The sequence below is a fragment of the Uranotaenia lowii genome, chromosome 3 (assembly GCF_029784155.1).
Source record: "Uranotaenia lowii strain MFRU-FL chromosome 3, ASM2978415v1, whole genome shotgun sequence".
In the NCBI taxonomy this organism is placed as follows: Eukaryota; Metazoa; Arthropoda; class Insecta; order Diptera; family Culicidae; genus Uranotaenia; species Uranotaenia lowii.
Window position 1 is genome coordinate 133,990,654 of NC_073693.1, and position 11,815 is coordinate 134,002,468.

An 11,815-nucleotide genomic window follows, 5' to 3' on the forward strand; every position below is an offset into this window, starting at 1 on the left:
TAATGTCCACAAAGTTAAAATCAAGCATTGGAGAGAAGCACATGATCGGCAACAACGGTTAAGGATCATCAAGGAAGTCAAGTCTCATATCAGCATTTTTAATTTTCAATAAACGAAAAACTAAGGGTAGATCGCTGAAATGTCCAAAACAATTTTCTCCGATAAGCTGAAAGTGTTGCCTAGTGATGACTCATTGAAATCCAACCTCAAACAACCATTTTTTGATAGTTCCAAAACTCTTAAGCTGAAAAACAGGTACCGAAGAAAAAACGTTCAAAAATGTGGTCAAAAATAATAAAATTTGATCATTTCGAAACCACTCTATCCACTAAAATGCTTCCAGTTTCCAGTTTCCAGAGAAGTATTGGACCAAAAAGTATCAGAAATTGAAGAAGGAGGGTGAAGCTACCTAAAATATAGATTTTACGAAGTATAAGTTGGAGAAACTGATCAATACCATGACTGAAAAAAGTGTGCGCCGGCCAATGGGATATACCAAGAGTAAAGTAGAAATTTCTTTAACAAAAAACGGTAAATATTTTTTTTCAAATTTTTTCATGAAAGATAATAACATTGCCTTCTTTTTCTTCATAGAAAGTATTTCGTTCAAACGAATGGTTTTTTAGATACAGGCATTCGTAACTGTCCCATTTCTAAAAGAACTAAGCTTTAGGAGGATGCGTAATAATAAAATTGTGATCGCTACGTGGTTCCTTAAATTATCTCATGCATTCGATGGCCTATCTGGCCTATCTTTGTTCAATAAATTTCAAAAGAGCGCTTATTGCTAAGCATTTTGACAAAGCGAACCTTGCATGTAAAAAAAACATACTCTACCAACCAACCAACCAACCAACTTATGACGGGACAACGTCAACGCGAGTTCCTGTTAAAGGGTTAACAAGCTGAGATTTTGTTCCATGCATCCTCCACTATGTGGGATCGTACGAAAAAAAAAGCCTGCGGGAAGCCGATTATGGACCGATAAAATCATTTTTCTTACAAGTCAACGCTTATGGCAACGTTTATCCATCGATACTACCAACAATATCAGCAATCATAAATTAGCTTGTGAAATTGGTGAATATTTATTTATGAGCACAAGTGAACTTGAAATATCCTAAATCCAGCATGTTATGTTGAAAATGACTTGTGGTTAAAAAAATGATGCTGTACAAGAAAGAAGTTCTAACTGAGAAGTTCTTCCATAACGTTTAATTAACTTGTTTCCTATTCTCATGAAGTTTTGCGTTTCGTGACTCCCCCGGAAGCTCGTGCCATTTTCCTCAAGTACCGAGACAGAAGGAATCTCGGGGTCTCCACTCTCAATCTGTCTATTCCTAAAACATAGGTAATCGTTTTGTTTTCTCTCCAGTTGTCCACGATAACGCCCCGCGATGTCAGTTACGTGGCCCACGTTTTGTCCGGAAGGTACTTGAGCGTTTGCGTGTGACCTGGTTGTTCTTTTTTTGCCTACCGGAGGAATTTGCATCGTGGAGGAGTTTGCATACCATTTGTTTTTTTTCATCTTCTGTGCTTTCTGGGTTACGTAAAACCATCCTAACGGTAATCCACGGTCCATTATTATGGGTGTTCCGGTTCAACCAGTTGCCGGAAGAATCCAGCTCCATCATAGTTTCCCCCTACCGGATCGACTTTTCTTGATCTTGAAAAGACACATCGATGCACCTAATTGGTACCGGTGCCATTCATTCGTCTGTCTTGAAGGGTAAATTCTTGCTCATACCGTACAAATTCCACCTTCGCCGCGGCAGTAGGTTTCTGGGGAAGCCGGCTCAAGTTCAAAGACGCGATGGCGGCGTTCGTCCGTTTTGCAGTCGTGGGATGAGCATTTTCCAATTATGACACAACATAACGAACGGCGATGCTGGAAGCTATTTGGAAGAGCTGCCGTGCGTAGAATTGCATCGGCTTGCGCAACTGGAGTATTGGAGCTCTATTTTTAACTTTGTTCCAGTTCAAATATTTCCGGAATTTATCTTACACATTACTCTCCACCGGTTCATCGATGGAATAGTAGTTTTGTTGAAAGCTGTGATTTTTTCAAGTCACTTTTATGTACTGGCCTGTTCGCGGATGAAAGTCGACCCATCATTGTTAAATCTAATAAAGTACCTAACTACTGAATATAGAAGCTTCGCCGAACAGCGGATGATGGATCGTTTTCAACTGTTCACTATTTTTTTTTTCAACAATGGACAAGGTACTTTTCTTCAAAGAGAAATTCCAAAATTTTAGTTGTGACCCGTTAAAGACCAAAAAGTAACTATTCAGAATGCATCAAAAATGAAAAAAAAACATTGAAAATACTTGGTCAAAACTTTGTAGTGAGTCGCTCTGTAGTTTCCTGAGCGAAGTATAGGGCTTGTGATATAGCTCAGTTGGCCAGTCCGTTGTCTCCTGAGCCGATGTCCGTAGGTTCGAGCCCAAGAGTAAATATCGAACACAGTTGTACCGGACGAGTTTTTCAATAACTGTCCGCCAACTGCAACGTTGATATAAAGTCGTGAATGCCATAAAGATGGTAAAACGACTCAAATCGAAACAAAAAAAAAAGAGCGAAGCATAGAGATTTTGCTAAAAACGGTAAATACTCACTCGCTTGTAGGTCCCAACTACTTTAAAGGGTGATACGGTCGAAATGTAGTCAATATCAACTTGACGTATTTCTTTCAATTTTGCATTTAAAAAACCTGAACACCTCTCATTTTGAAGGTGTGTGTGTGTGTAGAATGTTGCTCCTATTTTGATTTTGGAATTCACTCTTCAGTTGTCAAAATGCCGTCCAAGGAAGAAGAGCAGCGTATCAAAATTTTGCTCGCGCATCGCGAAAATCCGAGCTACTCGCACGCAAAGCTAGCAAAATCGCTAAACGTTGCCAAATTCACTGTTACAAAGGTAATTAAAGTGTTTGAGGAACGTTTGTCGACAGCCAGGAAGTCTGGATCGGGGGAAATCGAAAACCGGAAGCCGCTGAGACGACAAAGAGAGTTGCCGGTAGTTTCCAGCGAAACCCTAACCTCTCTCTCCGAGATGCCGCAAATAAGCTGGGTGTATCGTCTACAATAAGCTTGCCAGATTGCCTGGGTTTATCCGGGTTTGCCCGGATATTTGATGCAAAATTTCAACGGTTGTTTCAAATAATTTCGCTGATTTACTTTTATAAACCTTCAAATATTTAAGTGTTTCAAAAAGTTTTTGGAAGTCTGCAATTACATTAATAAAATATTAATTTCAATTTTTTTCCATTTTTTACTTTGCTTTTATGTTTAATTACACCTAAATTTTGCCCGGTTTTTTGGATTTGAAAAATTGAAATCCATGCCCGGATTTTGCCAGGTTTTTTTTGAAAAAATGCCCGGAATTGCTAGGCCCGGATGGGAGTGGAAAAAATTCTGGCGACCTTAGTCTACAACCGTGCATCGAGCCAAAAAACGAGCCGGACTATCGATTTACAAGAAGGTAGTAACTCCAAATCGCGATGATAAACAAAATACGACGGCCAAAGCGCGATCCCGGCGGCTGTGCACGACAATGCTGACGAAGTTTGACTGTGTGGTAATGGACGAAGAAACCTACGTCAAAGCCGACTACAAGCAGCTTCCGGGACAGGAGTTTTATACGGCAAAAGGAAGGGGAAAGGTAGCCGATATTTTCAAGCACATGAAACTGTCAAAGTTCGCGAAGAAATATTTGGTTTGGGAAGCCATCTGTACCTGTGGCTTGAAAAGCAGCATTTTCATAGCTTCCGGGACTGTCAACCAAGAAATTTACGTGAAAGAGTGTTTGAATAAACGTCTACTGCCTTTCCTTAAGAAACACGGTTGTTCCGTACTGTTTTGGCCGGATTTGGCATCTTGCCATTACGGTAAAAAGGCCATGGAGTGGTACGCCGCCAACAACGTGCAGGAGGTTCCCAAGGACAAGAACCCTCCCAACACGCTAGAGCTCCGCCCAATCGAGAAATACTGGGCTATTGTCAAGCGGAACCTAAAGAAGACCAAAAAAAAAAAAACTGCTGAGGACGAGCAGCAGTTCAAGGCTAACTGACTTTCTGCGGCGAAGAAGGTGGACAAGGTGGCTGCACAAAATCTGAAGGCAGGAGTTAAGCGTAAGGCCCGGCAATTTGGATTTTGAAAAGCGGAAGCCTAACTGAATATTTTTCCTGAATATTATACTAATTAAACTTGAAAAAGAAATTTAATTTGTTTTTTTTAAATAAAAGATTTCACCGATTTACACGCGTTTTCCCTTGACCAAATTTTAACCGTATCACACTTTATCATCAATTTATCAGTCTATAGTTTGAATTTTTGAAAACTGTTTTCTACGTTTGAAAGCTCATAAATTGAGTATCAAATAGGCATAATTTGGATTGTGTTTAAAATTTCCTGTTAGTAGAAATGTTGTTTAAAAATCTTAAAATATCTATTTTTCCAAGACTCGCAAAAAACAGCTCTCCTGATGAGACCAAAAAGCATTTAGAAGCAAACGGGTTGTTGGATGTGAAAGAACTACATTTTTCTTTGTATATGTATAGTTATAGTTCTTTTTTCTATAGTCATTTAATGTTAATTTTTTTTTATATTTAGAAAATAAGGAACTTTTCCAAGAGTAAGCCCGTATTGGACAAATGGATAGGAACCCTATCGAATGGTTAACTTTGAAGAAAAAATGAAAAATGGGAATAATAGGAAGGCCTACGGGAATGTGTGAAGGTAAAATTACATTTGCATTTTGAAGTTAAAACTATTTAGCAATTGTAATAATTTTTTCCACTAAATGCATTTTTCGATTATAAATGTAAAGCTTAGTTCTTTTAGAAATGAGACAGTTCCGAATGCGTGTATCTCAAAAACCATTCGTTTGATCTAAATACTTTCTATGAATAAAATGAAGGTAATCTTATGATAATTCATGAACAAAATTGGAAAAAAATCGTTTTTTGTAAGAAAAAATGCTACTTTATTCATGGTACCTCCCATCGGCCGGAGCACACTTTTTTCAGCCATGATATTGATCACTTTTTCCAACTTATAGTTCGTCAAATCTGTATTTTAGGTGGCTACAATCTTTTTCTTCAATTTCTGCTACTTTTCGGTCCGATACTTTTCTTTTAAAAGAAACTGAGGCCAATTTAGTGGATACAGCTGTTTCGAAATTGCCAAAACTTGATTATTTTTGAGCCACTTAAAGACGTTTTGAATGGAATTTCTGCTGGCAAAATCTAGAAATACGAAGTAAAACCATCATGAGAGTGAACTTAAAGTATAATTGGTTAGTATAGATCGTAGGTTGCGAAGGGTACATACAAGTTTACTCTTTTTGGGCTTAAAAAACCAGCGAATCCCAAAGTTTTCGTTTTAAAAATTGTTGTTTGATCTCCACAGAAGCAGAATCTTGACAAATCATTGTATTTTTTAACAAAACAACCAGCAAATACATACTTTAATATGCTAGGGACCTTGCCACGAGCAGACACGTTATAGCATTCAAAGGCTGGAACTTATTAGAAATAGGGGTTTTCATAAGTTTTTTCGTCCATCAGTAATCATCTGCCCCATTGCCTCGGTACCAGCTGAACAGCTTACGAGCTCTGGAACTAGCAAAAAATTGTTGTTCCAGGTTAGGTTTGAATGACTCATCACTAGGCTACACTTTCAGGTTATCGAAGAGAAAAAAAAATTGGAAATTTCAGCTATCTACATTTAGTTTTTCGCTTATTAAAAATTAAAAATTCTGGTATGAGTCTTGACTTCCCTCATGACCCTTAACCTTAGTTGCCGAACTTGTGCTTCACTCCAATGCTTGATTTGCACTTTGTGGACATTTTTGACAGTGTTTGTATACTTTTCCACCACTCACACAAAGTAATTCTTTGAATAATCAACGGTTTTATCAGCTATCAATTTGATTATCATGGATTTTGAAGGAAACTGTGCAAAATTTTTTTTTCATTTTTTCTTGCATCATGATCATGCATCTCAAAAACGCGTAAATTTAAAATTATGAAAAAATAGGTCGGATAGAACTTTTTACAGGCAGCAAAATGCTGTAGAAGTTTTGAATGTCTGATTACTAGTAAACGAGCTATTAGCAAAAGAAAGTGTCCCATTTCTAAAAGAACTAAGCTTTATGTATGCAGGGCCGTAGGAAGAACCGACTTATAGGGGTAGGGGGGTTTGGTGACTGATTTTTACCTATGAATTTTTGCCAAACAATGCACGAACACAAAAAAAAAACTAATTATGTTTGTTTCTATATAATTACATATTGATTTTTAACTACTTAGACTTCAACAATTTTCGTATTAAATCGTAACTTTGAGAAATTTGTCCTAAACCTAAATTGTGAGCTAAATAAGCTTTCATCGATGGTTAAAATCATTGAATTTGTTTGAGAGTCTGATAGATCAAACTTACTTGATTTGTGCATAAAATAAGCTTTTTTAAAAGAGTTCAATTTCATTATGAAAATTATTCTATACTCAAATCAAACAAGCCCAATCTTCCAAACTATTTTTTATTTTAAATATTTTAACCTTGGATGAAAATAAAACAAATTAAAAAAAAGCAAGAGGTAAAAACCATCAGATTTTCGGATCAAATTTTATTGATGCAAATTTGAACCAAATTAATGATAAAAGTATGAAATTTGGCTTTAAAATTGCGAACCAAATACAAGCTACAGACCCCGTTCGATTTTGGCAACACGCTCGTACATTTGGTGTTGCCAAAATCGAATGTTGCCAAATTGAACGGTTTTTTTCTCATCTTGTTTTTCAGTTATTTTTTTCAAAAATACTATTATTATTATTATCAAAAACGATGTTTATTGTCAACTTCCGACCATTTGTAGTCATTTTTCAATTTTTTCATCATTATTTTAGGTGCATTCTGCACTTTTCTTGTTTTGTTTATAATGTTGGTTTTCTTTTGTCATATTTACTGTTTTTATCATTCTTTGTCAGTTTTCAGTTGTTTTTTGTCATATTTAGTCTTTTGTTTGAATTTGTTTTTTAAATTTTGAATTTTTCATCTTTTTGTCATTTTTGAGTACTTTATAAAAATTTTAAAAATCTTTGGTATTTATTGTTGCATTTTATCACCATTTCAGAACATAAATTCGCGTTTATGGTGTTTGTCTAAATAAATCATATTGGTCCTGTTATAACGAAAACTAAAAGGTAATGTTATTTCTAAAAACCGTTCGATTTTGGCACATGTGCCACAATCGAACGGTTGCCAAAATCGAATGTTGCCAAAAACGCACGGGGTCTGTATTTCGTTTTTTCGCTAGCCGCTGGTATGCTCCATTGAAAAGTTTAATTAAAATGTTATGAATCTCATATTGAAACCTTATTCTACTAAAAGTAACACAACTTTCTCAAATATCTACATTTAATTAGCAGAATTTTGTTTATTTTTTCTGGAACGTAAAATGCCGAATTTTGATTTTCTTAATGTGTTAATAATGACAATACACTGGGAACATATAAAATTTTGTGCAGAATTTTGAGGTGAAGTTTTTTTTAAAGTATTTTTTTTTTAATAAAGAATCAATTCTATGATAAAAATCCTGTGGTTAATTTTTTTCAAAATAAAATTTGGTTTTTGCGGATAAAACAAAGAACTAAAATTTTACCTTTCGATTGTGATTTTCAGCTGAATTGTGTTTTAAAAATTGGAATCTAGAAATTGGATTGACAAGCAATCTTTGCACATTAAGCACCGCGAAGAAATCAATGACGAGAAACTCAAATTCTATATGTCAGAAACCCGTGGGCTAAATTTAACAAATTCAGAATGTTTGTCAAATAAATTTTAGCACTCAAATTCAGTCCAATCGAGTTTTAATTCGAAGTGTAGCACACTGTTGGTGGGCGAAACTAAAAAATTGTGCTTCAATATTGTATCCCAATTTCAATACAATTTTTGAAATGAACTAAATATATGTGTTGCGAATCTTGTTCCACATCAGGATTTTATGAGCCAAGTTAATTCATTCATGAATCTGTTATTTAAATTCTGTATTTCAGGTTTAATCTAAATTCACGATTTACATAATTTATTTTTGATCTGTATTGTGAATCAGAATTAAAATATAAATTTACAAAGATCCTTAGCTTACTTTTCAATTTTAGAATGCCATTTCAAAGCTTTAATTATTTTAATTTTGTGTAAGAATTAAGTTCAAGAAATTCGAATTTGAATTCGAAATAAAATGTCTTTTTTTTCATATTGGGAAAACTGTTATCAATTAATTGAAAATGCATATGATCTCGAAAAACATGATTAAAATTTCATATGAAATGCAAAACCAAATTTCAACCAAATTTGAAGGATTTCAAAGCAGCTTTTCATTCTAATTTCTTCTGATTATTCGAACTGAAGCTCAAGAATCCTGAACAGGATACAGAATCCTTAATACGAAAATAGGAGTACAATTTTGATTATGGGATGTATGGTATCAGAATCTCCGAAATGGGTTTAATTTAATTCAAAATTTAATATTTAGACCTGAATTTCGATAACCAAGTGAGAAAATTTCGAAAAAGTGTAGCAGAATATTGGACTTGAGGTTGGACCATCCTACCCATTTGGATGTTGTATGTTGTTTATTGTGTTGAGAAATGGAATAAAATTTATGTCGTTTTGTTCCACGACGAAAAAATTTGGATGTTTTTTTTTCAGTTTTCAATTGCTAATGATCTTTTGTTGTAAATTTCTTATCGGCTCATAGTGGAAATAGCTATTTCATAACAACATAGTATTATCGCTTCGATCCCGAAGACGATCGCGGCAATTCACTTTAACAATATTGACGCTGACAGCCAAGTGTTGACTGTGCAATTATTTCCTATGAGATACCGATCATAAGAGATCACATTGCTTCATCTCGCGCGCTGTTCGAATGCAATCAAAAACAATTCCTCAATCACCGTGTGGTAATAAAAACCACTCAAACGATCTGCAACGGCAATCGATCTTCCTCTATGCTCGTAACCATTCGAGATTATCAAGATCCCGATCCCCGTGATCTTACTCTATCGATCGACCGATCGATCTCCCGATGACTTGGCAAACAACGACACTACGAGACACTCACCTGCTGATGTATCGCATTTCTTCATATCGTCGCCGCTCTCCTCGTCACTGTCAATGTGAGGAAACGATCCGCCGAGGCAGAATAATGGCATCGAGTTGTTGCCGATCGCTGCGGAATCGACGGTTGCCGTTGGGGGCGGATGATGATGATCGTTGTTGTCACTTCCACCACCCACGCTCGAACTACCCCAGCAGGATGCGATTGCCGAAGAGGCGCCGCCGCCTGTGTCGCAAAGTTTGCCGCCGCTGCCGTCCTTCTCGATGGACTCCTCCTCGGCTAGATCTTGGTCGTCATAGCTGTTGTTGTTGCTGCTGCGACTGCTCGGAATGCTGCCGCCTTGGTTGATGCGTGTTTGAGTGTTTTCACTTTTATCTGACGGGATCGTTTCGTGATGATTTATAAAGTTGTTGCCGCCATTGACGGTTGTGGTGCTTTTGTTACTGTTGTTGTGATTAAGGTCCACCGAGGCCGCCGTCAGACTGCCATTGTTGCTGTTGTTGGTGGTGATCCTTTTCAATGCGTACTTGTTGGTGATCAGTTTGTTCTTGGTAATGAGTTCACGGCGCTTGAGTCCGATCTTCGGGGTGCCAGGACTTACGATGTATTTTTCCTGCCGATCGGTCGGCTCTTTCAGCAGACCGTTATTGTTCTGTCGATCATCGGAATCGGACGCCTGGCACTCGGACGTTTGGCCAACGCCGTTTGACGAAGCCGTCGTAGGGAAGGATAATTCCTCCAGGGGAACCCGGCAAATGGCGCGTTCGATTCCCACCAGCAAATTTTGTAGCAGTGCAGGCAAATCCTCAGCCAGCATTTCCACAGCTAGGGGCGTAATTGGATCTTTGGCCGGATCCAATTCACGGTAGATGACTTCTCTGGAAAGGGAAGGGCCGCCAGCAATGGTCGTCGGAATGGAATCACTGATCGCGGCGGTTGCGTTAGTTCCTCGGCGCCAAACTGCATAGAGACGGGGTTTGTTCGTTTCCGGCTCCGGTCGAATACAGAGGTACAGGTCCTGGGTGCGTACCAGCGACTCATCAAGGGCGCCTAGGTGGAGCACCAGGGCTCCGGCTACTGCAAGGGGCCAACCGCTGTGCCAGCAGAGATCCTGCAAAAGAAGAGACGATAGAACGAGCATTAGATTGTTTATTTAAATTTTTGTTCAATTACTATATATGAGATACGTTACAAGGATCTCAAAACTTGACACTTGACTTGACTTGACTTAACTTGACTTAACTTAACTTGACTTGACACTGCAATATAGAACTAGAATAAACTGAGATGCACTTTGCACTCCATGTACATGGCATACAGCATAAAGTAAACATCATCATAGATGTAAATAAAGTAGGTAAATACATATCGTCGTGTCGTGTGGTGCTCTAGTAATTAACTTCGCCGAGCTACGTTTGAATGTAATGTTGCGTGTATTTTTTTTTATTAATCAAACTGGTCAGAATACTTTACAAATTTGACATATCATGAGGTCCTAAATCAAAATATGCAATTAGTTTTTCTCTCATAGCTCGAATGTTCCTAGTTTTATTTATCGTTCAACCATTTTTGGCATAACTTAAGTTTATTAGTAAGTACAGTACCGTTCAAAATTGTATTGAAATAGGAAACACGCGCACTGTCACTTCGACTTTGAACTTCCATAAATTTTTACTCTGATGATATTTTTGATCGATATTTCTGCATAATATAGATCAACTATCAAACTATTATATCACAAATTTGCTTTCTTAAGTTTGTGTTGCCTGAGATACAGTAGTTCTACGAATATCGGATTTTTTGAACTTTTATCATTCAAATTTCAATATCTCAGTAACTACGCTACTTTTTTTATTGAAATTGTGCGGAGTGATTGTTGAAATATAAAGTTGACATGTCTGAAGTTTTTGATAAGTTCTATCGATGGGATAAAAAGTTACGCGAGGTGCAAAGGTATGAACCTTGAATATGCGATTTCTATAAAATTTTGTTTTATGAAATGAATTTGCGGCTTTATCGGTGAGGGTTAAAGAGTTGAAATGAAAGACGGATAGAAGATCAGAAGAAAATTCTAAGGTGGTGAAAAGAGCGAAGAGCATTTGAAATAGAAGCTAAACATCGTTCCGATAATCGAAAATAGTTAGGCCAAGATTTCTGACCGTTGACCGTATGCGACAACTCAATCCAGTTGGAACATCCGCACAAAACGAAAATAAGAAATCTACCTAGCCATCGATGGAACGATATCGCACAATAGAAGACTTAACAGAGCAACCACATGCTAAATTTTTTGTCCGTTCGGCACATGTGCACACTCACTTGGCGGTCGAACCATCCATAATTAACTGTATCGAAAAATGTAATGCCTTCTCTATTGGGTACTAACTACTTCTTCAATACAGTTAATTGATGCGGGACAAAGAATTTAGCATGTGGTCAAGCTTCTATTTCAAATGCTCTTCGCTCTTTTCACCACATTAGAATTTTCTTCTGATCTTCTATCCGTCTTTCATTTCAACTCTTTAACCTTCACCGATAAAGCCGCAAATTCATTTCATAAAACAAATTCACGGTGATTTCTCCTCTTAAAATAAAATTTTGGACTAATGTTTTCGCGTTCCACCACAGTGAACATGCTGTAATCGAGTTTGCTATGCATTTTCCCAAACAAACTAGGAAAATATAGGCA

General features: G+C 37.0%; 1 protein-coding gene across 1 annotated transcript in view; it reads right to left on the minus strand.

Moving 5' to 3' along the window:
- LOC129758418 (uncharacterized) overlaps positions 1 to 10,236 on the minus strand; it is a 78,008-nt gene extending 67,772 nt beyond the window's left edge. The window contains exon 1 of the mRNA XM_055755916.1: positions 9,130 to 10,236. Coding sequence (XP_055611891.1) covers positions 9,130 to 9,943 — 814 coding nt within the window. The 5' untranslated portion in view covers positions 9,944 to 10,236. The remainder of the gene's footprint in view (positions 1 to 9,129) is intronic.
- Between the last annotated feature and the right edge of the window lie 1,579 nt (positions 10,237 to 11,815).